At 58.8% G+C, this 26,659-nt stretch overlaps 1 protein-coding gene across 3 annotated transcripts in view; it reads left to right on the top strand.

Annotated features, from left to right (window-relative positions):
• Window positions 1–1,185: 1,185 nt before the first annotated feature.
• LOXL3 (lysyl oxidase like 3) overlaps window positions 1,186–26,659 on the top strand; it is a 30,990-nt gene continuing 5,516 nt past the window's right edge. For 2 of the 3 annotated variants that reach the window (XM_073343160.1, XM_073343162.1), the window contains exons 1-8: window positions 1,186–1,424; window positions 12,938–13,263; window positions 15,060–15,223; window positions 15,719–15,930; window positions 22,791–23,010; window positions 23,252–23,432; window positions 23,978–24,132; window positions 25,898–26,071. In XM_073343160.1, the coding sequence (XP_073199261.1) occupies window positions 1,186–1,424; window positions 12,938–13,263; window positions 15,060–15,223; window positions 15,719–15,930; window positions 22,791–23,010; window positions 23,252–23,432; window positions 23,978–24,132; window positions 25,898–26,071 (1,671 nt within the window). The remainder of the gene's footprint in view (window positions 1,425–12,937; window positions 13,264–15,059; window positions 15,224–15,718; window positions 15,931–22,790; window positions 23,011–23,251; window positions 23,433–23,977; window positions 24,133–25,897; window positions 26,072–26,659) is intronic. The other variant, XM_073343161.1, reaches the window with a different exon arrangement.

Raw genomic sequence — 26,659 nt, 5'->3', positions numbered from 1 at the left:
GAAGTGAGCTGTAGCTCACGAAAGCTCATGCTCAAATAAATTTGTTAGTCTCTAAAGTGCCACAAGTACTCCTTTTCTTTTAACAGGCCTGTAGTTACCTGGATCTCTTTTTTTTTTTTTTCTCTTTCTTAAAAATAGGAACTGTGTGCAATTCTCCAGTCATACAGTACAACCCCTGAGTTTACAGATTCATTAAAAATTCTTGCTAATGGGCTTGCAATTTCGGGTGTCAATTCCTTTAATATTCTTGGATGAAGATTATCTGGGCCCCCCAATTTAGTCCCATTAAGCTGTTTGAGTTTCGCTTCTACCTCAGATAGGGTAATATCTACCTCCATATCCTCATTCCCATTTGTCATGCTACCATTATCCCTAAAATCCTCTTTAGCCTTATTAAAGACTGAGGAAAAGTATTTGTTTGTTGTTTGATATTGGGCCATGCCTAGATTATCCTTGATCCCTGCCACTCCACCAAGAGATATTACATGGACCGTGAGGCTGTGATTTTCTGCATCTTAGCTCAGGCTGCTGCCCTGCTGTGGCTGCTGTTGCTTACTGTAGAAAAAGGCCCTCATCCTTAGACGGTGGCACTTGGGGGGCAGCTCTCAGTAGCAACCCTTCACCTAGCATAGTGAGGCCTGAGCCCTCCCCCCTCATCTGGGAGGGGCCCTTGTTACCTGATGCTCCTGGGGTGAGAGGGCCCGGGCAAGACGGGGGCGCTTCGACCCTACAGTGATGAGGGACAATCAAACTGCAGCAGAAGCTGAAGTGCAGAAGCCCCCAGACCCATCACAGGGGAATTCCATAGGCAGTGCCTGCCCGGGGTGGGGTCTGTGGGGCTCTTGCCCCCCCCCCAACACGCCCGGCCCCTGCCCAGGGTGGGGTCTGTGGGGCTGCTGCCCCCCCCCCAACACGCCCGGCCCCTGCCCGGGGTGGGGTCTGTGGGGCTGCTGCCCCCCCCCCCAACATGCCCGGCCCCTGCCCGGGGTGGGGTCTGTGGGGCTGCTGCCCCCCCCCCCAACACGCCCGGCCCCTGCCCGGGGTGGGGTCTGTGGGGCTGCTGCCCCCCCCCCAACATGCCCGGCCCCTGCCCGGGGTGGGGTCTGTGGGGCTGCTGCCCCCCCCCCAACACCCCCGCCCCCGCCCGGGGTCCGACCTGCGCCCTCCCGCTGCCGCCCGCTGGCGATGGGGTTTGACGCCGGCTCCCGCAGCGCCCAGAGGCCGCGGTGCGGGGCGGAGCGGGCGGGGCGCGGCCGGGCCGGTCCCTCCCGGGGGCCCCGCGCTGGCCGGCAGCCGCTCTCCGCAGGGCTCCGGGGGCGGAGAGAGGGGCCGAGCTGGCCCCACCCAGCAGCGAGCGCAGGCCCCGCGGAGCAGCCCCGCAGCCTTTCGCCCTCAGCGCCGGCCGGCCGGGACAGGGGCGCCAGGTAACCCCCCGCCGGGGGAGCGCAGCGCAGCGCAGCGGCCCGGGCTCCCCGTTAGCCAGTCGCTGCCGTCTCTGTGCTGGTGCCCATCGCCGCGGTGTCGGACCCCACAGCCCCCGGGCGGGCTGAGCCCCGGGCCGAGCTCTCGGGCGGGGAAGGGGAAGGGGAAGGGGGGGCCCTGCTGGGTTTGTTTCCCTCGGTCCTGAAGCTTGGCCCGTTTTACTGGAGAGGTTGCGGAGGGGGAGGGTTGTGTCCGGGGGTCGGTGGACAGTGTGGGGGGGTTGGGTTGTGTGTTGAGGGGGCTGTGGACTGCGTGTGTGCCGTTGTGTACTGGGTGAGGGCTGTGCGGCACACTTGTGCATTGTGTGTGGGGGGGCGCGGACAGAGTTGTGTAGCAGGGGAGTTGTGCGGCTGGGAGAGGGGCTGCGCAGCGGCGGGTGCGGGGGCTGCGGGCTGTGCGTTGCGGGGGATGTAGAAGGCTTGGGGCTCGGCAGTTAGGGTCACCGAGGGTGTGTGCGGGAGGAGAGCAGTGTACAGTGCGGTGTGGTTGTGTTGCTGGGCGCTGCGTGCTCTGCTGGGCTTGCTCAGGGTTTGCAGCACAACGGCTTGTTTGTTGAGTGTGGTGCAGTGTAGGGTTGTGTAGCTGTCCTGCCTTGGGCTGGCTGCTCGGGCTCCTGGCGGCCAGCGGCTTGTTTGCTGAGCTGTAATTTACAGCCCTCCGAAGGGGACGCGGAATTTCCACAGACGCTGGAATTTGCGGCAGCTCCTGGAGGAGCCTGTGTGGGGAGGGGAGGGTGGACCCAGGGCGGGCTCCTTTTATCCTCCGGGGGAGTCTGCCTCTGGGTGGGTTCAGACCTCCCCTGCAGCAGCGTTTAGTAAGGCGAGCGGTGGCTAGTGGGGCAGGGTCGTTGCCCCTGGGGAAGCCAAATGGAGCAGCCGGTGCCCCGGTGGCACTTGGCAGGGCTGTGCCCGGCGGCCGTCTGGGGCTGGCTGGCAGCAGCTCACTGTGGAGGTTGCAGACGGCTGCAGCTGTCCAAGTGGCTGCATGTTAGGTCTAGGTCACTTTCTGCAAACAGGCTGCCTGTTGCTGTTTTCTGAGCCCCAAGCGGACCCCAAAGAACCCGCCCCAGCCAGGCAAGGGCTGTGCTGGCATCCCCCACGCCAGCCGCGCCCTGGCCATCCCTCCTCCCTGGCTCTGGTACCCGTGGGGGCACTGGGGCCTGCAGGGGCAGAGGTACGCTGGCTGTACTGAACTCCCCAGCCTCTGGGGGCGGCAACAGCTTTGGGAAAGGAGCAGAAATCGGCAGCTTTAATGACTGGTGGCCTCCCATCCCCTGGCTGCCTCATCGCTGGGCTCTGCGCCTCCCAGTGAAAGGCAGAGCTCACAGCGCAGGCCGGGGTTGTGCTCCAGCCCCTCTGCTGAGCCAGGGGCCAGAGTGAGAGAGACTTTGTGCTGGGGAGGAGGTTACAGTACCAAGCAAGGAGGAATGGACTAGTGGGTTAGAGCAGCAGAGCTGGGAGCCAGGGTTCTATCCCCGGCTCTGAAACGGGAGTGGGGTCTAGTGGTGAGAGCAGCGGGGCTGGGAGCCAGGACTCCTGGGTTCTAGCCTCATGGCTGGGTGAGTCCTGCCTTGGAGCTGCAGCTGCCTCTGCCTATCCATCAGCGCTTGTGGGTCACAGTCTCCTCTGCCCTCCCCCTGCTTTTCCTTGGGGCTGAGCTCCATAGGGCTGCATGGTTGTTACCTAGTCACACCCGCTGCAGCCATTGCAGCGCAGGGAAGCGGTTCTCCTTGGAATGGGTCACAGGCTCCTGGGCTGGGATTGCTTTTGCCTGGGGCTGCAGCCAGCGCCTAGATGGGTATTCTTGCCCTGATCAGCAGGGTGCCCCAGTGCACCCAGCGAGGGAGATGCTGCAGGGAGTACTGGTGTGAGCAGGGCTGGAAAAGGGGCTGTGCCCCAGGCTCGGCCAGCATGTGTGAGTGAGGGGCTCTTGCAAGGGAGCTCAGGCACAGAGCTGAGCTTTGGAGCATAGTGGTCTCCTCTCCTGTGGCAGTGAGTTCCAGAAACCAGGGCAGGCTCCCAGGACGGTTCTGTCACCTGTTCTCACAAGCCCCTGGCTGTCCCCCATGCGGCAACCAGTTCGTTGTCCTGGTGATGTGGTTGTCATCATGGCCACAGGCATCTCTTGGGGACCCAGGTATCTTGGGGGCTTGGCAGCAGGCCAGAGGCCCAGAACCAGGCTCTGTATGCAGTGGGGAGCCCAGGCAGAGAGCAGGACCCTGGGGGACATGCTCCTGGAGCCCCGTGTGCTTGTTTCACCAGATGGAGCTTTCTCAGGCTAGGGGGCCTTGTGATTGGCTAAGAGATTTCTGAGCCTGGGGTCAGGCTGTGCCCCACAGGACAGGGCCCAGTTCTGCAGTAGCTAGAGGAGGGAGCATATGCTGCTCTGGCTGTTTAGCCACCAATAGCCGAGAGATGCCCAGAAAAGCCCAGGTCAGCTTTGTTTCCACAGTCTGGAGGGGACTGAATTAATCTTTCGGACAGGGTAAGGATCAGAAGTGAGGCAGTTTTACTATGAGTACCAGGCTAGACCCTGGCAGCCAGACATCCCTGTGTTAACGCCAGGGCAGCGGCTTGTGTCCTGTCCCATTCCAGGGCTGTGGGCTTGGCCCCGTCCCCAGCACAAGCTAGGGAGCCCCCAGAAATACCCTGTTTCCACAGGATTGCCTTGGCCGCACTTCCTCCCCTGCACTACCTCTGTGGTGCCAGGCCCCACTCCTCGTGTGCACACAGACTCGTGTCTGTAGTGGGCAGAACAGTGCCCCTGGCTCTGACTGGCACCGGGGTTACCAAAATCCGTGTCCCAGAGGCCCAGCTGCAGCACTGGGCGCTGTTCAGCTCCCCAGAGAGGAGGGAGGTGGAGGCTGAGATAGCACGGGTGCCCCCTGGCCCTGGCGTTACTCAGAGCACAGACATGGCTGTAGGTCACTCTTTCCCCCCAGTCAGCAGGAGAGACCAGAACTGTTTGAGCACCTGACCCAGCTGCAGCCCCTTTGCGGAGGCTGGGCTGTCTGGGGCCACAAGCCCATCGTGGACACGTGGAATGGAGAAGGGTGGCTGAGTTGAACCATAGGCAGGGCTTCTGCACAGGTAGGACTCTGCTGGGGCCTTTACGTGGCCCCCAGGTAGTGGGCAGCCTGGCCCCTGGAGAGGGACTGATGGAGCCCCTAAGGATTCTCCAGCTGTGGCTTTTTCTCTTAGCAGCCTTGCCCAAGCTGTATCTGGCCTGCGTGTCTGGGCTTGGGGCACTGGAGTTTGTCTTTGCCCATGGTAGGGCCGCAGCCCTTCCTGGTGCCACCTGGGAATGTCACCACCATTGGTTCCCCCAATGCATCTGGCTCCATCCCTGCCCCAGGCTCTGTATTAGCAAGGAGCGTTTCCTGGAAGCCAGGTCACCTGCCAGGCCCACAAGCTACATCACTGGCAGCACCAATGCCTCCAGACAGTCAGTGGGGACTTCCTTGCTTTCTGCTGTGTCATTTCAGGAGGGAGCTGTTGGGCTCTGGAATGTGAACTTGCAGACAAGGCCAAGTCACCCTTTAGCCTACCCTTGGATTGAGCTGCTTCAGGGTCTTGCTGCAGGGCTGGTTTGCCAGGCCTCACATTGTTCCTGGAGCTCTTCTCTCATCCCTTGCCTAATGGTCCACATCCCTTCTGGAGCGCACACTGACCACAGCAGAGGGTGGGCCAGGGACCAAGGGCCACAGGCTTGGTGCAGGGGAAGGAGGGCCACTTGGAGCATGGGGCGGGGTGGGTGTCCCAGCGGAGGGGAGGGAGAAAGGGAGACAAGCAACAGGAAGAGGAGGCAGGGTTCAGCCATGGCCTGGATGAGCAGGTGAGGGAGGGCAGAGCTCCAGGGGTGCTGTCAGCAGAGATGACAGAGCAGAGCAGGCCACGTCCTTGCTGAGCTCTGCAGAGCTTGGCCCCGGCTGCCCAGGGACACTCCCCAATGCTAGTGCTGGTGGAAGACTCCCTGAGCCCCGAGGTGAGGGGACAACCGCGGGGAGGGTCTGAGAAGGGGCCAGCATGGAGGTGGGCAGGTGTGGGAGGATTGCTGAGTCCCCATCCTTGCCCCCCTCTCCCGGATTCTGCAAGGCCTCTCATTCCTCTAGCTGGCAGTGTTAACTCCTTCCTGCCCCCGCTCCTGCGAGGAGGTGGCCTTGGCCCATTCATTGGCACTGTCAGTAAATTCCTGAGGTTTCCTGAGCAGTCACAGGGAGCTGGGCTCTCTCTTAACTGCCTCCCTGCTGTTTGCTTAAGGCCTGTCAGTCCTTCCGAGCCCTTTCCCCAAGGTCTCTGAGGCCCATTCATGCTGGGGAGGCAGGCACGTCTGGCTCGGTGCGGGGTGGATCAAATGTCCTGCTCTGGGTAGGGACCCCTCGCACACAACCCCAGTTAGAGGAAACCTTGTCTCTGGCCAGAGTGCGCAACCCAGGCTCCCGAGCCGCTGGAGTGGCCAGTCGGGATCACACGAGGCTCCTGTACGACAGCTCCTGTCACCAGCTGCTGCAGCCCTTGAGAGCCCCTCCTGAGCAGCCTGCCCCAGGCTGGAGGCTCCAGCTGACTGCGCTGGCCAGCTTGCGCCGTGGAGGGTTACAGCCTGGCTGAATTTTTGGTGCTCTCCAGTGTAACTCTGTGTGGCTCCATTGTCCCTGCAAATGTCTGAGCCTCGTGACTCCTGAAGAGACCTTGGCCTCAGTGATACTTTGTGGCAGTGAGTTCCACAGGCTAATTATATGTTGGGTGAAATATGTTTCCTTTGCATTGTGAATGTGCTGCCTGGCAGTGTCGGGGATGTCCCCTCATGAGGTGAGTAGCCCAGTGCTCCGCCCACCTCTCCACCTCAGCCAGCGTGTCGGACCCCTCTGCCCTGCCCCTCTCAGAAACACCCTCTTCTCCCCCGACCTTGACAGAACTTGGCTGAGTGCAGGGAGGAGCCTCCCACAGCCAGGGGGGCCCCGAGAAGAGGCATGAAACGCCCGTTCCATTCTCAGGTTATCTAACCCGCTGGTGCCAGAGTGCTGGCGCCCCTTCCTGGCATCCCCCGACCTCCCAGCCCTGCAGAATCCAGCCCCTGGCCACTGCTCAGGTCTTGCCTCTTCTCTCTCCTTGTGCCCTCCCTACCCTGGCGGACTCCCAGCAGAGCTCTCAGGGTGGCTGGGTTGTTTGGGCTGCTGCACGTGCCATGTGATGGGGGGCTGCCTGTTCTGCTGTGCCACATTGGGCTCCCCGCCCAATATCCTGGAGCCTACGGGAAGGGGCAGTGGGCTGGGACTCGGGAGTCCCGTGTGGCTGCTGTCCGGGTTTCTGTGCAGTGCCTTGCACTGAGCGAGGCCTCAGATCCTGCGCATGGGCAGTCGCGGCTCAGCCTGTCGTACCGATGAGGCACCAAGAGGCTGCACAAAGGCGCTTTTGGCAGAGCTGGAGCCAGGGTGCAGCTCTCAGCTGCTTGGCCACACTGCTTGGCTGCCTCTGCTCTAACCATGGGGCAATGCTACCCTCCCTGAGCCAGGATTAGAACCTGGGAGTCCTGCTCTGTAGCAGAGGTGTGTGACTGACTGGCAAAGTGTGTCATGTCCCCCTCTGTGGCTGCTCCCCTAGGGATCAATAGTTATTCCTCCACGTCATGTGACAGAGGCCTATCCTGGGGTCCTTAGGGTCTCAGGAGCAAATCCAGCAGGCCATCAGTGGGTGGGTGTAGGATGAGGGTGTTGTGAAAACTAGAATTTGTGTCTCTGGTTTTTCCTTGCTGGTTTGCTGAATTCACCTAGAGAGAAAACGTCCTTCAGACAGGGCGAGAGTTGCAGCCCGTTCCCCAGAGAGAGAAAACACCCCTTGAATGGTTTTATATTTTCTTCCAAATCATGGATAAAGATATTGAAAAGCATCAGGTCAAGAACAGATCCCTGTTAAGACCCCCACAGAAACACCCTCATTGGATGACTATTCTCCATTCACAGTTACATTTTTAGCTCTAGCAGTTAACCGGTTTATCCATTTACTATGGACTACAGTGATTTTGTGAAGTGCTGATCTTTTTATCAGAATGTCACGTGGGATAAAGTCAAATGCCTTCTAGAAGTCTGTCTATTATGACAACACATTTCTTTTATCAGTCCAATGTGGGATCTCATTAAAATCAATAACACGTTTGTTTGACAAGACCCATTTTCCATAAACCCCTGGTGACTGGCATTACGTGTGCTGCTATCTTCTAATTCTTGACTCGTTGCCTCCCATCTCAGCCTGTCCATGACTTTTATTCTGGACCAATGTCTGGCCATCTGGCCTGTAGTAACCCAGGTCATCCCATGTACCCCTTTAAAATACTGGCACACCATGAGCTCTGTTCCACAGAATTTCCCCTTGTTCCCAGCCAAGTTGAAAAATATCTAATGATTCAGAGAGCTCCTGGGCCAATGCTTTTCATACACTGCGGGTGCAAGTTATCCGGTTCTGCCAATGCAAAGCTGTTTATTTGTAGCAGCTGCTGTTTAACACACTCCCTTGTTACTGACGGACTGGAGAGCATTTCATTATCTCCAAGATGTGGAAACCTCACTTTGCTTCTTTCCAAACACAGAACTGAAACATCTGCTGTCTCTCCATCATGCTGGACTATGTTTCTGTTCCTGTCTCACTTCAGAGCTCTGCCCTTGCTCATGGGGGAAGAAGGAGGAGAGCTAGCTGTGAACAGGGGATGGCGTGGGGAAGAGAGGGAGAGTCCCAGGCTAGGGGGGTCCCAGTGGTTCCAACTGCTCCCTGCCCCAATCCGGGGTGCTGCAGTGGGTGCTTCAGCCCCTCCGAGTCCCACTCTTGTCTCCGTGAGTTTACATGGTGTTGAAACCCCGCCCCCCCCCAATATTTCCATTGTGTGTGAGCTAGTCCCTCTGCTCCCCTGTTTTTGTAGCCCCTTTGGCTGAGGTCTCATGCTGGAAGGTTTGAATGTTTGGGCCCAACATGCCCCAGACTCCCTGCCTTCCATTCTCGAAAGGGTCAATAAAACTCAAGTGCCCTCTGCTGAGAAAGAGAGAGAAAGGTCAATAAAACCCACTGCTCTGTGTCCCCTCTCCCTTTGGGCAGCTCAGACTGTGAGCTCTGCAGTACTGGGACTGTGCTGCCAAGGTCCCAGCTGCTGGGAAGTAGCCAGTCACAAAGCCCAGAACAGACTGAGTCCATTAATGGCTTTGGAGATCTGGACCAAGGGGGCTCTCTGGGGACGAGCACAGGCCTGATGTGTACAAAGCAGCCTAGCCGGTGATGCAGGGAATGTCAGTGCTCCAGGTGCGGGGGAGCAGTGCCCGGGTCTTCATTCAGCAGGAAGGGCTGGCATGTCTTGGCAAGCTGCAGGTGAATGATGGCGTTTTTAGTCCTGATCCTGCGGGGTCAGCGAGATGCAGTGATGATCTGACCTGGTGAAGGGGCAGATGCCTTCCATGGGGGCGGACTGCGACCTGGCCAGCTCTGCAAAGCCTTTTCCTGCTGCGTGCCCATAAACAATTTCCCAGCTGGGTTTGGTTCTGTTCTTGCAAACCCAATCTGGCCATTGAGGTTTTGGGAACCAGCCATGTCCCGTCTGATCAGAGTCTGCCATTCAGTGTGCCCTGTGCCCCTCATGCCTGCACTATGCTCAGAAACAACTGCCCAGTGCCAGGGACCCCTCTCCTCCCCTGTGCTGGGGCTCTGCATCCCCTATTCCCTCTCCCGCCCATTCCAGGGGCTCTCTGCCATCCCTAACTTTCCTCCTTTTTATTCAATTTCTCTCTAACACGGTACACTGCATTGGGGGGTGGGCAGAGCTGACTGGGTGGTGGTTATGCTGGGAGGTGTCGATGGTGCCATCAACTGGTTCCTTGATCTGCAGACAATTACACAGGTGGCTGAAGCTGCCAGCTCTGCTGATCACATGCCGGGGCTCTGTGTCCCCCCAATTTTCACCTTCTGGTTTTCCTACTTGTCATCAAAATCAATAGGATTCTTGTATTGATCAGATGCTGCCTTCTGAAGTTATTGTATAATATCCAAATGATGAAATGCCATCAAGTTGAATGTAAGGATAAACATTTTAAAATCAGCAGGCCTGGATAACTTGCACGCAAGAGTCCTAAAAGAATTGGCTGAGGTGATCTCTGACCAGGTGATGTTAATTTTTAATAAATTATGGAATACTGGGGAAATTCCAGGAGTCAGGAAAAGTGCTAATGTTGTGCAAATGTTCAGTAAAGGCAGACAGGATGACCCAAGAACTATAGGCTGGTTAGCCTGATATCAGTCCTGGGCAAAATAATGGAAAAGCAGATACAAGATTCAGTTAGATAATGAAAAATTAAAGAATAGGAATATAATTAATGCCACTCAGCCTAGTTTTGTGGGTCAAACAAACTTGATTCGTACAGGGGCCATAGTGGACAAGCAAAGCAATATGAGCTCCCGGTGCAATACTGTGGGTGAAAGGGCTAATGTGATGCTTGGATGTATGACAGGGGAGTCATGAGTAGGAGCACCAAGGTGAGTTTCCCTCTGTATATGGCAGTGGTGAGGCAGGTACTTGGAATATAGCTCCCATTCTGGTTCCCACCTTTTAAAAAGGATGTTGAAAAACTGGAGAGGGTGCAGAGAAGAGCTCAATCCACTCAGCTTAGCAAAAGGAAGATTGCAAGGTGACGTGAGTACAGGGTGTGAGGACTTGATGGGGAGAACATGCTGGGCACGGAAAGGACTGCTGAAGCCAGTGAAGAAAGGTGGAACGAGAACCATTGTCTGGAAGCTGAAGCCAGCAAAACTCCTCTTAGAAGTTAGGAAGATAGTTGTCAAGTGAGGGTGATTAATCGTTGGAACAAACTCCCAAGGGAAGTGATGGCGTCTCCATCTCACAGAGTCATTGGTTCATAGATAGCAAGGCCAGAAGGGTCCACTGTGGTCATCTGGTCTGTTCTCCTTCCTAGCACAGGACATGGGACTTCCCGAAATTAATTCCTGTTTGAACTAGAGCAGATCTTTTAAAAACCCCACCCAATGGAGATTTAAAATCTCCCAGGGATGGAGAATCCGCCACGACCCACAAGAAGTTCTTACAATCATTCATTACCTTCGCTGTTTTAAAAAAATTGTCTTATACAGAGATTGAGGTTTTCTAGCATCAACTTCCAGCGACTGGGCATTGTTACATCTTTGTTTGCTAGACTGAAGAGCCCTCTATTATCAAATTTCTGTTTCTCACGTAGGCATTTGTAGACTGATGAAGTCACCCTGAACCTTCTCTTTGTTGAGCTGAATAGATTGAGCTCCTTGAGTCTGTCACTATAAGGCAGGCTTTCCAATCCTTTAGTCATTGTTGTGGCTCTTCTCTGATGCCGCTCCAATTTGTCAACAGCCTTCTTCAATTGTGGGCACCAGAACTGGGCACAAGAGTCCAGCAGCGGCCGCCCCAGTGCCAGATACAGAGGGGGAAATCACTTCTCTTCTCCTACGTGATAGTCTCCTGTTTATGCATCCAAGGTGCCCTCAGTGCTGCCCACTGGGGCTCATACGCCCTGCCCTGGTGCTGCCCTAGGCAAGGATCCCTGCCCTCTCCATGGCTCTGCCACCCTGGCCCCTCCATGCCCCTTCCTCTGCTTCCTCAAGCATGTCAGGGCCCAAGTGGCAGGCAGGCACCCAGCTCAGTTTGACCTCAGCAACGTTCCTATTGATTAGTGGCTTGAAAGCAGAGAAAAGCAGGAAATAAAGGCCAGTTCCAAACCAGCTGCCCCACCTGGCCCTGGGTAGCTGGGCACTGACTGGCATGTATCCAGCAAGGAGAAGTGGCTTGGCCTGGCCTCGCAGCGTGGGCCCAGTGGGAGGCAGCTGCAGCAGCAGGTCAGGCTGCTGGGAGCGTCTCTCCACGGTGCTTGGAGGCACCAGCCCGCGGCATCATGGCTGAGATGGGGCGGATGGTCCCAGACAGAAGGTTGGGAACCCACCGGGGGCCTTGGCAGCAGCCTGGCACCATGTCCTCCCGGGCAGCCGGTGGCAGACTGGACAGTGTAGTGCGGCGAGTGGCACTCTGGGTCTGGGTGGGGCTCTGGGTCGGCTGTGAGGCTCGAGGGGATCGGGCACCTTGGATGAGGTCTCACGGGGTGGTGGGCAGGGTTGTGGCACCACTTACCTGCATTTAGGAATTTGTGGAGTTTCCTGGCAGACAGCGATGTTGGGGAACCCCATGGCGACCTGGCTGGCAGGAGGGGGAGCTGCCTTGGGGACGGGGCCTTTAGTGGCTGGTTCCCAGGGCAGGTACTGTGTCTCTCCATGTTCCCAGGGAGTGCCCAGCACGCTCGGTGGCCTGGTAGCTACCGGCGAGTGGGAGGAGGTGGTGCTGACCCGCCAGGAGGCTCTGCAGGGGCCGCGTCATTGAGGAAATTCTCCAGCCAAGTGTGGAGCTGCAGCTGGGACTGAGGCTGGGTGGCAGGTCTCAGGCTGTGGGGCACCGGGGTTGTTCGAAGCGCCCCCAGGGGGCAGTGCCAGAAGGAGGAGCCCCTGCCTCAGGGCGCACAGCCTATGGCCATATCTATGCTACAGATTATGTCGGAGTAACACTTGTCGCTTGGGGGGTGAATAACCACCGCCTCCCCACCCGCAGCCACATAAGTCCCATCGACAGAAGCGTCCGGATGCACAGTGCTGTGCGGGCAGGAGAGCGTCTCCTGCCGGCCGCCGTAGCTCCTGCGGCTCGCGGAGGTGGTTTTATGCCGACAGACGCGCGCTCTCCCGTCGCACAGAGGGTCTTCCCTGGGCAGCGCAGTGCTGTACGTCCAGGTGTGCCCTAAGGCCGGCCGGGACCGGCCCTACCCTAGGCGCTGCAGGGGGGCAGAAGGAGCTGCCTGGGGCCGGATTGTTTCTGTGACCCCATGTGGGGCCTGTCTGCTGAGGGGCAGAGTGGATGGGCGTGGGGAGGGCCCAGGGCCTGCTGCAGGGGTGAGAGGAGCCGGCATTATTGGCAGGGCGGGACGCTGGGTCCCAGTGTGGGCCAGGTGGACACTCATAGAGGACGTGACATTCAGCCACTCGGCAGGGTAAAGGGCAGCTGGCGACAGGCAGGGCGGGTGAGCGGCCATGGCAGGGCGGTGGGGGAGGTGGGAACCAGGGAAGGGACCTAGTGTGGGCCTGGGCAGGGCTGGCAGGGGCAGAGAGGAAGGGCAGGGGAACATCACCCAGACAACCTCCGCCCTGTGCTGGGCCTCCACCCACAGACGTAGTTCCTCCCACATGGGCTCCCTTCACCCCCACTGCAGGGCTCCTCCCCGCCTTCAGCCCACTGCCTGGGCTCCCCTTTACCCCGCTCCCCCCCAGCTGCGTGGGCAAGGGCACTTGGGTCTCTCTCCACTGACTCCTGGCATCAGAGTCTCTGCTGTTCCGTGGGGCTGTGCACCAGTCCACGAGCATGGGGGCCTATTTGACCCCATCCCCCCTTTTTTTTTCAGGCCCGTCTCAGCCATGAGAAGCAGCAGTGCCTGGGCATGGCAGGAGTTGCTGGCCCTGCTCTGCAGCGTCTGGCTCTGGGTGGGTGCTGCCCAGCGCACCGGGCCCACGCCCACAGCGCAGAGCCAGGGCCCCAAGCTGAAGTTCCGCCTGGCTGGGTACCCCCGCAAGCACAACGAGGGGCGCATCGAGGTCTTCTACAATGAGGAGTGGGGCACCATCTGCGACGATGACTTCACGCTGGCCAACGCCCACGTGCTATGCCGCCACCTTGGCTTCGTGGCCGCCACAGGCTGGGCCCACAGCGCCAAATACGGCAAAGGCGTTGGTGAGGGGCGTGGCTGGCATGGCCCAGACTGCCAGGGCCAGCGTGTGGGGGGGTGGGGAGGTTGCACGTGGTGGGGCTGTGTGTGCGCAGGGGGACTGTGTGTGTCACTGAGCTTATGGGGGAGTGTGTGTGCAGTGGGGCTGGTGTGTGTGCGATGGGGTTGTGTGCTGTGTCTGCGCAGTGGGGCTGTGTGTGTGTGTACAGTGTGGCTGGGGCTGTGTGTGTGCAGGCAGGCTGCACAGGTGCGTATGTGTGTATACGTCTATGTGCGTGCAGGAGGCTGTGTGTGTGCGGGGGGCTGTGCGTGTGCTGTGTCTGCGCAGTGGGGCTGTGTGTGTGTGTACAGTGTGGCTGGGGCTGTGTGTGTGCAGGCAGGCTGCACAGGTGCGTATGTGTGTATACGTCTATGTGCGTGCAGGAGGCTGTGTGTGTGCGGGGGGCTGTGCGTGTGCTGTGTCTGCGCAGTGGGGCTGTGTGTGTGTGTACAGTGTGGCTGGGGCTGTGTGTGTGCAGGCAGGCTGCACAGGTGCGTATGTGTGTATACGTCTATGTGCGTGCTGGGGGCTGGGTGTGAGTAGTGCAGTTGGATGTGCGTGCAGGGGGCTGTGTGTGCGGGGGGCTGTGCGTGTGCTGTGTCTGCACGCAGTGGGCTGGGGGCTGTGTGTGTGTGCAGGGGGCTGTGCTTGTGCAGTGAGGCTGTGTGTGTGCGGGGGGCTGTGCGTGTGCTGTGTGTGTGTGCAGTGGGGCTGGGTGCGTGTCTGCACGCTGGGGGCTGGGGGCTGGGGGCTTGTGCAGTGGGGCTGGGTGTGTGCAGGGGGCTGTGCGTGTGCAGGGGGCTGTGTGTGAGTAGTGCAGTTGGATGTGCGTGCAGGGGGCTGTGTGTGTGCAGGGGGCTGTGCGTGTGCTGTGTGTGTGCAGTGGGGCTGGGTGTGTGTCTGCACGCTGGGGGCTGGGGGCTGTGTGTGTGCAGTGGGGCTGGGTGTGCGGGGGGCTGGGTGTGAGTAGTGCAGTTGGATGTGCGTGCAGTGGGGCTGGGTGCGTGTCTGCACGCTGGGGGCTGGGGGCTGGGGGCTTGTGCAGTGGGGCTGGGTGTGTGCAGGGGGCTGTGCGTGTGCAGGGGGCTGTGTGTGCGGGGGGCTGTGCGTGTGCTGTGTCTGCACGCAGTGGGCTGGGGGCTGTGTGTGTGTGCAGGGGGCTGTGCTTGTGCTGTGTGTGTGTGCAGTGAGGCTGTGTGTGTGCGGGGGGCTGTGCGTGTGCTGTGTGTGTGTGCAGTGGGGCTGGGTGCGTGTCTGCACGCTGGGGGCTGGGGGCTGGGGGCTTGTGCAGTGGGGCTGGGTGTGTGCAGGGGGCTGTGCGTGTGCAGGGGGCTGTGTGTGAGTAGTGCAGTTGGATGTGCGTGCAGTGAGGCTGGGTGTGTGCGGGGGGCTGTGCGTGTGCTGTGTGTGTGCAGTGGGGCTGGGTGCGTGTCTGCACGCAGTGGGCTGGGGGCTGGGGGCTTGTGCAGTGGGGCTGGGTGTGTGTTGCTGTAGATTTGCACACACAGTGGTGGGGGGTGGTGCATGTGAAGTTTTTGCAGGTGGGGAAACCCCAGGCTGCAACCCCTATCCCTGGGAGCTCCCCAGGAAATCACCTTTTGGGGGGTGAGGTTCACATTTCTTCTGACTTCTTTTTGAGTTGCATTGCCCTGCCCCACACTGCCACATATGCCCCAAAGACACCCCCACACCTTATATACACCCCCTCCAGCCTGGCCCCGGCCCTGCCCATGACCCCTCCCTGGCCTGGTGCTTCTGCAGGGCGGGTCTGGCTGGACAACGTGAACTGCGGGGGCAGCGAGAAGAGCATCGTGGACTGCAGGTCACGAGGCTGGGGGAACAGTGATTGCAGCCACGAGGAGGACGCGGGTGTGATCTGCAAGGACGAGCGCATCCCGGGCTACGTGGACTCCAACATCATCGAGGTGAGTAGCTGCAGCCCTGGGGTCCGGGCCCCACGCGGTGGGGCTGCTACCACCTCCCTCCCTGGGTCCCACACACTGGGGCTGCCCTGCCCTGCCCTAGCTCTCGCTCCTGCCCAGGCTCCATCTCCTGGGTTCTCCTGAGCCTGGCGCGGTCTCTGCATCCCCGTCATTGGGGCTGGGCAGGCCGGGCAGGTTGGTGTGGGTAAGTTGGCGCGGGGCTGGAGCTGGGGCGGGGCAGGCTTGGAGGGCTGGGTAGGCTGGGTGAGCCGGGCAGGCTGGTGCCGGGAGGGCTGGGCATGCTGGTGCTAGACAGGTGGGGCAGGCTGGCGTGGGGCTAGGTGTGCCAGGCAGGCCGGTGCTGACCAGGCTGGCTCGGGGGTGGGATGGCTGGGCAGGCTGGTGCTGGACCAGGTGGGCTGGAGAAGCTGGCACTGGGCCGGGTGTTGGGACCTGTCCGGTGGAGCTCAGCACCCTGACCGGGCTCTCCCCTGCCAGGCCGAGCAGAACCAGGTGGAGGAGCTCAGGCTGCGGCCTGTGGTCTCTGGCGCCAGGAAGCGGCTGCCGGTGACAGAGGGCGTGGTGGAGGTGCGCTACAAGGAGGGCTGGGCACAGATCTGCGACGAGGGCTGGAACCACAAGAACAGCCGCGTGGTCTGCGGGATGATGGGCTTCCCAGCCGAGAAGAAGGTCAACAGAAACTTCTACAAGTGAGTGAGGGGGCTCGAGGAGAGCCACACCGATGGGGTGGGCCTGGCACTACCCGGTGGGACCTGCATGGGTGCCAAGGAGGGGTAGTCCTGTGGGGCTAGGGAGGGGAGCTGGGGCAGGGCCGTGGGGGGTGGGAGGCATGGCGGGGCAGCCCTCAGGGAGCTGGGGCAAGGCACGGGGAGCTGGGTAAGGCTTGGGGGCCCCATGGTGGGGCAGCCCTGGTGATGGCTGGGTCAGTGCCACCAACTCTCATGATTCTGTTGTGACTCTCACGATGTTTGGTGTTTTTCCTAAATCCCCAGCTGCTGGAGTCAGGTGACTGTGAGGGCGCTGTATACCGTGTGACTAAGCTGGTCAGTTGGGTGGGACGCGGAGGTGGAACCTGATGGCTCAGACACAGGACGAGGGCACGGACCCTGCATGGGCCTTGTTACAAATTCCCAGCCTTTGGGGCACCGACCCTGGGTCCGTGCCTGCATCCGGCGAGCCCTGGAGTGCTCCCATATTGCCAGCCACATCCAGCCTGGCCCAGCCCTTGTCCCCGGAAGTGTCTGCCCAGCCCTCGTGGTGCCTGGGTGGCCCGAGGTGCTCAGACCTGGCCGGGAGCCTGGGCAGAGAGAGGCTGGGTCTGGTCCAGGAGGCTGTAGGTACCCAGCCCTGCAGGGATCTAGCACCGTGGAGCTGAGCGCCGGTGGCCTTCCTCATGCCCTCCCAGGCCCCACGCTGGCCGACCGCCCCAGCCTGGCTCTGCCATGGCTCCCAGGGAGCTGCAAGCCTTGTGGGCTGTAGCCCTGGGCATCTGCCAGCCCCTCACCATCCTCTGACTGGCGGGTCACCATTTCCTTTCTACAGGCCATTAAAGCGAGCAACCAAGATAAAGAGCCGGAGCCCAGGGCTGGGTGCAAGGTAACAGGGTAGGGCCAGGTCCACATCCTGGGGCCGAGTCTCCCCAGCAGGTCTGGGGCTGCCGAGTCCCTCTGGATGGTAGAAGCTGCCCCTGCCTTGGCCAGTCTCTTCTGCCATCAGGGCTGGATTCTGGGCTGGGCCCTGGGAATCCAGCTGGAGCCATGAACTTCACCCTGGGACTCAAAGGCTGTCTTAGGCAGGCGGGCTGAGCCTCTCACTGCACAGCTCCTGCAGGGCCTTTGCATTTCAGTGGGTGAGGTTCATTTGGCCATGGATGGGATGTGAGGCCTGGTCGGGGTCTGACCCACCCCTGCATGGAGCTGGGGCTTCTGCTTGAGTTCTGCGTCCTCCAAGAGAAATGGCTCTTTCTCCAGGGCCTAGCATTGCATAGGGTCCTCACGCCAGCCCTTCAAAGGGCCGGGCAGGGAGGGGGCTGTGCCCAGGTGGGGTCTGATCTGGTCCCTGGACTGGGAGCGCCATGCCCACTACCGGCTGGCAGGGGCACCGTTCTCAGGGGGACACGCTGGGGATCCCTATATGGGTGCCATTGCCACAGAGATGGGACTGTTGGTCGTCACCCCCCCTCCCCCCAGCAGTGGGTTCAGTGGCCATCAAGGTCAGCCCAGGGCCCTGGAGCGGAGCTCTCTCTCCTGGAGGTGGACGGAAGGGCTGGTGGACATGGGCCATTTTCTGAAGAAAATGCCAGTGGGGCAGCTGAGCTGGCTGTGAGTCCCCCCGCTCCCCACCCGATTGTGCCCACACCGAAGCCATGGACCTGGCAGACTCGTCTGTGGCAGCAGGGCCTGGAGACTATAGTGGGAGCAGCCCAACATGGTAGCATTTAATTTCAGGAAGGGGGACTACACAAAAATGAGGAAGTTACTTAAACAGAAATTAAAAGTACGGCACCAACAGTGAAATCCCTGCAAGCTGCATGGAAACTTCCTAAAGACACCATAATAGAAGCTCAATTTAAACGTATACCCCAAATTAAAAAACATAGAGAACGAAAAAGTGCCACCGTGGCTAAACAACAAAGTAAAAAAAGCAGTCAGAGGCAAGAAGGCATCCTTTAAACAGTGGAAGTTAAATCCTAGTGAGGAAAATAGAAGGGAGCATAAACTCTGGCAAGTGAAGTATAAAAATACAAGTAGGAAGGCCAAAAAACAATTTGAAGAACAGCTACCCAGAGACTCCAAAAGTAATAGCAAAAAAACATGTAAGTTCATCAGAAGCAGGAAGCTGCCAAACAACCAGTGGGGCCACTGGACGATCGAGATGCTAAAAGAGCACTCAAAGACGATAAGGCCATTGTGGAGAAACTACATTAATTCTTTCCATTGGTCTTCACAGCTGAGGATGTGAGGGAGATTCCCAAACCTGAGCCATTCTTTTTAGGTCACAAATCTGAGGAACTGTCCCAGATTGAGGTGTCATTAGAGGAGGTTTTGGAACAAATTGATAAATTAAACAGAAATAAGTTGCCAGGACCAGATGGTCCAAGAATTTTGAAGGAACTCAAATGTGAAATTGCAGAACTACTAAGTGTTGTTTGTAACCTAACATTTAAATCAGCTTCTGTACCAAATGACTGGAGGACAGCTAATAGGACACCAATTTTTAAAAAGGGCTCCAGAGGTGACCCTGGCAACTACAGGCCAGTAAGCCTTGCTTCAGTACTGGGCAAATTGGTTGAAACTATCATAAAGAACAAAATTGTCAGACACACAGATGAACATAATTTATTGGGGAAGAGTTAACATGGTTTTTGTAAAGGGAAATCATGCCTCACCAATCTACTAGAATTCTTTGAGAACAAGCATGCGGACAAAGGAGATCCAGTGGATATAGTGTATTTAGATTTTTAGAAAGCCTTTGACAAGGTCCCTCACCAAAGATTCTTAAGCAAAATAAGCAGTCATGGAATAAGAGGGAAGGTTCTCTCATGGATTGGTAACTGGTTAAAAGATAGGAAACAATGGGTAGGAATAAATGGTCAGTTTTCAGAATGGAGAGAGGTAAATAGCGGTGTCCCCCAGGGATCTGTATTGGGCCCAGGCCTATTTAACATATTAATAAACAGTCTGGAAAAAGGGGTAAACAGTGAGGTGGCAAAATTTGCAGATGATACAAAACTCTCAAGATAGTTACGTCCCAGGCAGACTGCGAAGAGCTACAAAAGGATCTTTCAAAACTGGGTGACTGGGCAACAAAATGGCAGATGAAATATAATGTTGATAATTGCAAAGTGATGCCCATTGGAAAGCATAATCCCAACTATACATACACAATCATGGGGTCTAAATTAGCTGTTATCACTCAAGAAAGAGATCTTGGAGTTGTTGAGTGGATGATTTCAGAGAACTATCCACAATGTGCAGCAGCAGTCAAAAAAGTGAACAGAATGTTGGGAAACATCAAGAAAGGGATCGATAATAAGACAGAAAATATCATGTTGCCTCTCTATAAATCCATGGTATGCCCACATCTTGAATACTGCCTGCAGACATGGTCGCCCCATCTCAAAAAGGATATGTTGGAATTGGAAAAGGTTCAGAAAAGGGCAACAAAAATGATGGTATGGAACAGCTTCCATATGAGGAGAAATTAATAAGACTGGGACTTTTTATTTCGGAAAAGAGACAACTAAGGGGGACCATGATAGAGGGTGTGGAGAAAGTAGATAAGGAAGTGTTATTTACTCCTTCTCATAACAGAAGAACTAGGGGTCAGCAAATGAAATTAATAGGCAGCAGGTGTGAAACACACAAAAGGAAGTATTTCTTCACACAAGGCACAGTCACCTGTGGAACTTTTTCCCAGAGGATGTTGTGAAGGCCAAGACTATAACAGGGTTCAAAAAGAACTAGATAAGTTCATGGAGGACAGGTCCATCAATGGCTATCAGCTGGGAATGGGTGACAGGGGATAGATCACTTGTTGATTACCTGCTCTGTTCATTCCCTCTGGGGCACCTGGCATTGGCCACGGTTGGAAGACAGGACACTGGGCTGGATGGACCCTTGGTCTGACCCAGTCTGGCTGTTCTTATGCTGTACGCACACAGTGGCAGTCCCTGCCCTGAGATCTGGGTCTGGTCTGACCCTTCCCAGCACTGGCTGAGGGACAGAAGCCAAGGTTAGCAACTGCTCTGCGGCCAGAGCTACCCTGCATTGTTCCAGGTCAGAGCTCAGGTCCTGGAGACCCTGGGGGCAGTTGAGGGACCAGAGAGGAGCTGGGCACGCACTGAATTCTCTGTTGTTCTCCCCGCTAGAGAAGGGGACTGGGGAGTGCATGGGGCTGCCCAGGTCTCTGTGGGTTGGGCTGGTGGCTGTACTCCCTTTGGGGCCCTGCCCAGCCCGTTGGCATTGCCTGGAGGTATGAAGGAGCGGGGGCTTGAGACAAGTTCTCACCTGCCAGTGCTCCCGTATTGCAGGGGACCATCCTCAATCCGCTGCTTTTGGCCTCTTTCCATACCCGCCCTAGCTCCAGGTTGGCAGCAGAACCCTGCCAGTGATGAGGTGGAGCAGAGGGGGCCTAGAGGGGGAGGAGGATGGGGTGGAGTGCATGAGGGGATGGAGGTGTACCTAGGGGGAATGGATGCATGGTTACATAGGGGGAGGGGTGGGTGGCAGGGTGCATACAGGAATGGATGGAGAAATACATGTGGGGATGGCTGGCTGGGTGCACTGAGGGGGATACACTGGACAGGATAGAGGGGTAGCACAGGACAGACTGGAGACCAGGGTTTGGGGCAGTGTTTGCACGGGTGGTGACAGCGATGCTGCCTGTTACAGCTCTGTTTGGAGCAAGGGTGTTGAATTACGGCCAGCGCAGGAGCGAGCAGAGAGTCTGAATTCCAGCTTTCCTTCCCGACCCAGACACGCCGAGCACTTCAACTATGCTGGGGCAGGCTGATGCTGCATCAGGAGGAGTGGGGCTCCTGGCAGGGCTAGGCACAGTGCCTTGGGGGAGACAGCCTGTAAACTAACAGTTTACAGCCTGTAAACTAACTAGTGATCAATGGCTCCATGTCTAGTTGGCAGCCGGTATCAAGTGGAGTGCCCCAAGGGTCGGTCCTGGGGCCGGTTTTATTCAATATCTTCATAAATGATCTGGAAGATGGTGTGGATTGCACTCTCAGCAAATTTGCGGATGATACTAAACTGGGAGGAGTGGTAGATACGCTGGAGGGGAGGGATAGGATACAGAAGGACCTAGACCAATTGGAAGATTGGGCCAAAAGGAATCTGATGAGGTTCAATAAGGATAAGTGCAGGGTCCTGCACTTAGGACGGAAGAACCCAATGCACAGCTACAGACTAGGGACCGAATGGCTAGGCAGCAGTTCTGCAGAAAAGGACCTAGGGGTGACAGTGGACGAGAAGCTGGATATGAGTCAGCAGTGTGCCCTTGTTGCCAAGAAGGCCAATGGCATTTTGGGATGTATAAGTAGGGGCATAGCGAGCAGATCGAGGGACGTGATCGTTCCCCTCTATTCGACATTGGTGAGGCCTCATCTGGAGTACTGTGTCCAGTTTTGGGCCCCACACTTCAAGAAGGATGTGGATAAATTGGAGAGAGTCCAGCGAAGGGCAACAAAAATGATTAGGGGACTGGAACACATGAGTTATGAGGAGAGGCTGAGGGAGCTGGGATTGTTTAGCCTGCAGAAGAGAAGAATGAGGGGGGATTTGATAGCTGCTTTCAACTACCTGAAAGGGGGTTCCAAAGAGGATGGCTCTAGACTGTTCTCAATGGTAGCAGATGACAGAACGAGGAGTAATGGTCTCAAGTTGCAGTGGGGGAGGTTTAGATTGGATATTAGGAAAAACTTTTTCACTAAGAGGGTGGTGAAACACTGGAATGCGTTACCTAGGGAGGTGGTAGAATCTCCTTCCTTAGAGGTTTTTAAGGTCAGGCTTGACAAAGCCCTGGCTGGGATGATTTAACTGGGAATTGGTCCTGCTTTGAGCAGGGGGTTGGACTAGATGACCTTCTGGGGTCCCTTCCAACCCTGATATTCTATGATTCTATGATTCTAAACCTGCCTGGCCCCCTGCAGCTAGGTCCCCACCCAGGGCACCTGCCTGCCAGCCAGCCCCTGCCTGTCTGTGGCATTACACGGGAGAGGGTGAGGTTGTGAGCAGTGCAGGGCGCTCATCCCCAGGGGTCGCCTGGGTGGGGAGCATGCAGCATGCATGTCATGGCCATAGGGCACCGGCCGCCATGCATGCTGCATTCCAGGGAGCATGTGCTTGCCTGTGGGATGTGGTGGCTGGCGTGACACAGGACATGGCTGCGTCACGCCTGTCATGGGCCGTCAGGTGGGAAATGAAGTCACTCCAGTGGGTGACTGATTTCTGGCCATGAGGTGGGAGAAGCTATCGCTGGCAGCAGCTGCCCTCCTGCTGTGAGCCCTGCCTGAGGCCTGGTGGAATGGGTGGCCCCTGGGCCCTGTCCAGGTGGCTCTGGTGCCCACAGGTCTGGATCTGGCCAGGGCCCTGGAGGCAGCTGGGCAGCCCCGTTCCACCTGGCTGGCGTTGGCAGGCAGAGCCAGGGCAGGACGTTGGTTGCAGGCCTGGCCTCCGAACTCCTTGACTGTTGTTTTCTGTTTTCCAGGCTGGTCTCCAAAGCTCGCCCCAAACACAAGCACAGGGAGGACTTTGGGGGCCCCAAGAGGTAAATGGGTACCCAGCACCAAAGGGTCCCAGAGTCCAAAGGCCTGTGGCCTGCTCTGGGGTTCCCTGGTGAAGAAGGAGTGTGGGCCTCACTGGCTGGGGCCGTGGGGGGGCGTGCTGCAAGGGACTGGGCCATGGAGTGACAGTCTCTCTCTTCCCTGCTGATTGGCGTTAGGGTCATGGATGGTGAGAGTCTCTGAGCTGGGCTCGGCGCCTGGCACCCCACTGCCCCTCCTATGCCAGGCACTCACGCTCTGCTCTCTGCCTGGCAGGTTGTACCTGGAACGGCAGCAGCTCAGCTACCGGCTTCACTCGGTGGCCTGCACAGGGAACGAGGTACACATCTCCATGTGCCCCTTTGAATTCTACAAGGGCAACGCCACTGCGGCTTGCAAGGGCGGGATGCCTGCAGTGGTGAGCTGCAAACCAGGGCCCCTCTTCACCACGGGCAGTGCCCCGAAGAAGAAGAAGCAGGGGCAGCAGCAGGGCCAGGTAAGCGCTCTCCGTGGGTTCAGCATGGGGCACGCAGATTGTTTTGCTCCACCCACTGGGTATCAGGCAGTGATGCCAGCAGCTGGAATAGGGGGCACCCAGTGTCAGTCACTGGGCTGGGGCAGCCTATCTCCCAGGGCCTAGTGGGGGCAGCAGGAGCCCTAAGGTGCCCCTTGGTTCTGGGCCTGGCAGAGGGCAAGAGCGTTGGCTGTCCCGTGACATGTCTACCACGCTCTCGCAGCAGCGCGTCCGGCTGAAGGGCGGAGCCAAGGCCGGGGAAGGCCGGGTAGAGGTGCTGAAGAACAGCGAGTGGGGCACCGTCTGCGATGACCGCTGGAACCTGCTGACAGCCAGCGTGGTGTGCCGTGAGCTGGGGTTCGGCAGTGCCAAGGAGGCTCTGACAGGAGCACGCATGGGCCAAGGTGAGCTGGGTGGTGAGGGGAGAAGGTCTGGGGCAGCCCTGTGCATATGTGGGAGCATGTCAGAGCATGCCGGGGAGCCCATCAGGGCATGAATGTGGGCACGTCTGCCCTCTGGGCGCTTGTTTGAGCCCCTGAGCCTGTTGCTCTGCAGGGGAGAGAACCTGGCTCGAGGGGGCTCTCCCCGCATTGGGGTGAGCCTGGTGCTGAGCAGCTTCAGCTCTCAGTGAGCGCTCTGCAGTCTGGGTGCCCTCGCGCCCTGCCCCTGCCCTTTCTCTGCCAGCCTCTCCAAGGGGACTCCAGCCAGGCAAGCTGCAAGGGCTGGGAGAAATTCAGCCTCCAAGGGAGAGCCCAGCCCCTGCAAGGCCAGCGAAATGCCTGACGCCAGCCCCATAGGAACCGATCAGGTCTGAGGAGACCCCGATATGTGTCCAACAGGAGGGAGGGTTGGGGCGAGGAGTGCTCCTAGGACTAGGGTAGGTATGGGGATTTCCTGGGGCACTGTCTGCCTGCCTCCCCATCACCCTGGCCCCTCTGCTCCCTGGCAGGGATGGGTCCCATCCACATGAACGAGGTGCAGTGCACAGGCTCGGAGAAGTCGCTATGGAACTGCCCTTATAAGAACATCACGGCGGAGGACTGCAAGCACTCCGAGGATGCCGGGGTCCGCTGCAACATCCCCTACATGGGCTACGAGACCATGGTCAGCACCGCACCCTGTGCAGGGGGGCAGCCCCCAAGGGCTGTGGGGAGGGGCCTGGCTTAGAGGCTCACTGAGCGTGGGGAGCCCAGGATCTGCTGCTCTGCCAGAGCCCCAGGTCCCTGCCCATCTGCTAGCAGAGTGGGGGCCATCTCTCCTGGCAGGGCTCACAGGTCCCAGCCCTCTGCCAGCAGTTCCTCCCTCATGTTCCACGTCACACTGAGAGCTCCTGGGCATGGAGGGGGCAGGAAAGGTGGCCCTAACACCATTTGTATGCCACCTCCGAGACACAGGTAAAGTGGGCATTGCCGCCCCCCAACAAACAGGGTGCTCGTGCCGACTAGAGCCAGGCGTTACTGCAGTGGTGTGGAGCCATGGGACCCAAATGGGAACCCCGCACGTGCACAGCGCTGTCTGACTGCCCACAGGGAAACCCGGCATGGTAACGCTTTTCACGGGCAACCCACGAGACCCTGGGGTAGCCCCCTGCTCGGGGTGTGTGTGTGTCATGTGCCAGCTGGGGTAGCCCCCTGCTGTGGGGGGCCATGTGCCAGCTGGGGTAGCCCCTGCGAGGGGATGGGGGGCACATGCCAGCTAGGTTTTACCACCCAGAACATATGGCAGAGACCCCAGTGCTGCCATGGTTCTTGCTGGTCCCATCCTAGGTGCCAGCTGGTGAGGCTGAAGGGAGACGATACCCAGGCTGGGATGTGGGAGGACTGGTCATACGCTCACCGCTGGGCACTTTGTGGAGCAGTCGGGCATGGGAGGGGACCCTCAGCGCAGTCCCTGTTCCATTTCCTGTGCTCCCCAGTGGGTTGCTTCCCCATTCCATGGGTCCCAGTAGTGTCCTGGTGCCCCTGCCCCCAGGCGTCTCTCTCCCATGTGGGTTGGTGCTGGCCAGGGGCTGTGATGATGGGAGGTGTCTCACACGCCCAGGGTCTGTTCGATTCACAGCCTGCACTGGAGTTGTTTCTCTGCCCCTGGGCGTGGCACCCCGCAGTGCTACCCCAGGTCTGGGGAGGAGAGGAGCACCCGCCCACGGAGAGGGGAGTCCTGAGCCCCCGTCAGGATACTGCTGCTTTGCACTGCATGCTCCCTGCATGCTCATGGGGCCTGGGCACCGAGGAAGCTGGGGGCACACAGCTCCCCCCTCGGCACGCTCCCACCTTGTTCCCCTTGAACAAGGAGCTGCATGTGCTGCGGGTCTCTGCTGATTTCACTCCCCGTCTCCAGGCCCCCAGCACGAGCCTGGGCGAGGATGTCGGCGCCTGCCCGGCAGCTGGACAGGGCTGGAGTCACGTGGCGCGAGCTCTGCCCTGGTTCTGCCGCACTGGCCAGTGGTGGGTTGGGAGGGGCAGCTTGGGCACATGTGCCCCCTGGAGATGAAGTGACTGCAAATCAAAACAGCAGATGGGAGGGGCCGTCTGGGCTGCAGGGGGATCAGGGCTGGGGTGGCAGGATTGGCTCCCCAGGCCAGCTCTGCAAGGGCACTCCCTGGGCAGACAGGACCGGGTGCTGCCCGGGCTGCACCTGCTCTGAGATACAAGGTTCAGGCTGTAGGGGCTGCCCCACTGGCCCCTTCCCCAGCGCCAGTCCAGGCCCCAACCCCGTGGGAAGAGCCAGCTCGTGGCTGTGTGGGAGGCTGCTGAGGGATGTGGGGCATCTGTAGCTCTGCAAGTGGAGCCCTCAGGGACCCAGCTGGGCCCTGCCACCAGCCCCTCCCATGGCTCCCCGCTAACCAGGCCTTGTCACCTTCTCTCTGCAGATTCGCCTGAGCGGGGGCCGGAGCCGCTTCGAGGGGCGGGTTGAGCTGGCGCTGGGCACTGGGAGCAATGGGCGCCCCGCCTGGGGCCTGATCTGTGGCGATGGCTGGGGAACCCTGGAGGCCATGGTGGCTTGTCGCCAGCTGGGCCTGGGATTCGCTAACCATGGCTTACAAGTAGGTGTTAGTGCTGGCTTGGCTAACCGCGTCACGCAGGGCCCAGGACTCCTCCGTGGCAGGGCGAGGACAGCATGCTGGGTTCACAGGCTGGCTGGCTGTGGGGCGGGGCTGCATGCTCACGGCCCACAGGGCTTCTTCACAGATCCGCATAGTAGGAGGAAGGACCCCAACCGAGGGCCGCGTGGAGGTGAAGCGAGGCAGTAAGTGGGGAACGGTCTGCAGTGAGGGCTGGACCACCAAGGAAGCCATGGTGGCATGTCGCCAGCTCGGCCTGGGCTACTCCTTGCATGCAGTGACGGTAGGTGCTGAAGGGGCCCAGGCCTCAGGGCCAGTGCCCGCTCCACTGGGAGTGTGGGGAGCAGGGGTTGCCCACCGGGACCGGCTCAGGACTTGCTCGCAGGGCCCAGGCAGTGGGGGAAGGGATGCTTGGGGGCTTGGTCTCTGGGAGCTTCTGGAGGGGTTAAACTCACAGATGGCATTTGGGCCCGTGCCAAGCAGGCAGGAAGGTACGCACAGGTCCCACCGCGGGTGGGGAGGGGGAATGGCACGGACACGGCACACACAAGTGTGGGGTGGGAATGGGGC

Source organism: Lepidochelys kempii, chromosome 4 (genome assembly GCF_965140285.1).
Source record: "Lepidochelys kempii isolate rLepKem1 chromosome 4, rLepKem1.hap1, whole genome shotgun sequence".
Lineage (NCBI taxonomy): Eukaryota > Metazoa > Chordata > Testudines > Cheloniidae > Lepidochelys > Lepidochelys kempii.
This window is presented reverse-complemented; position numbering and strand designations above follow the sequence as displayed.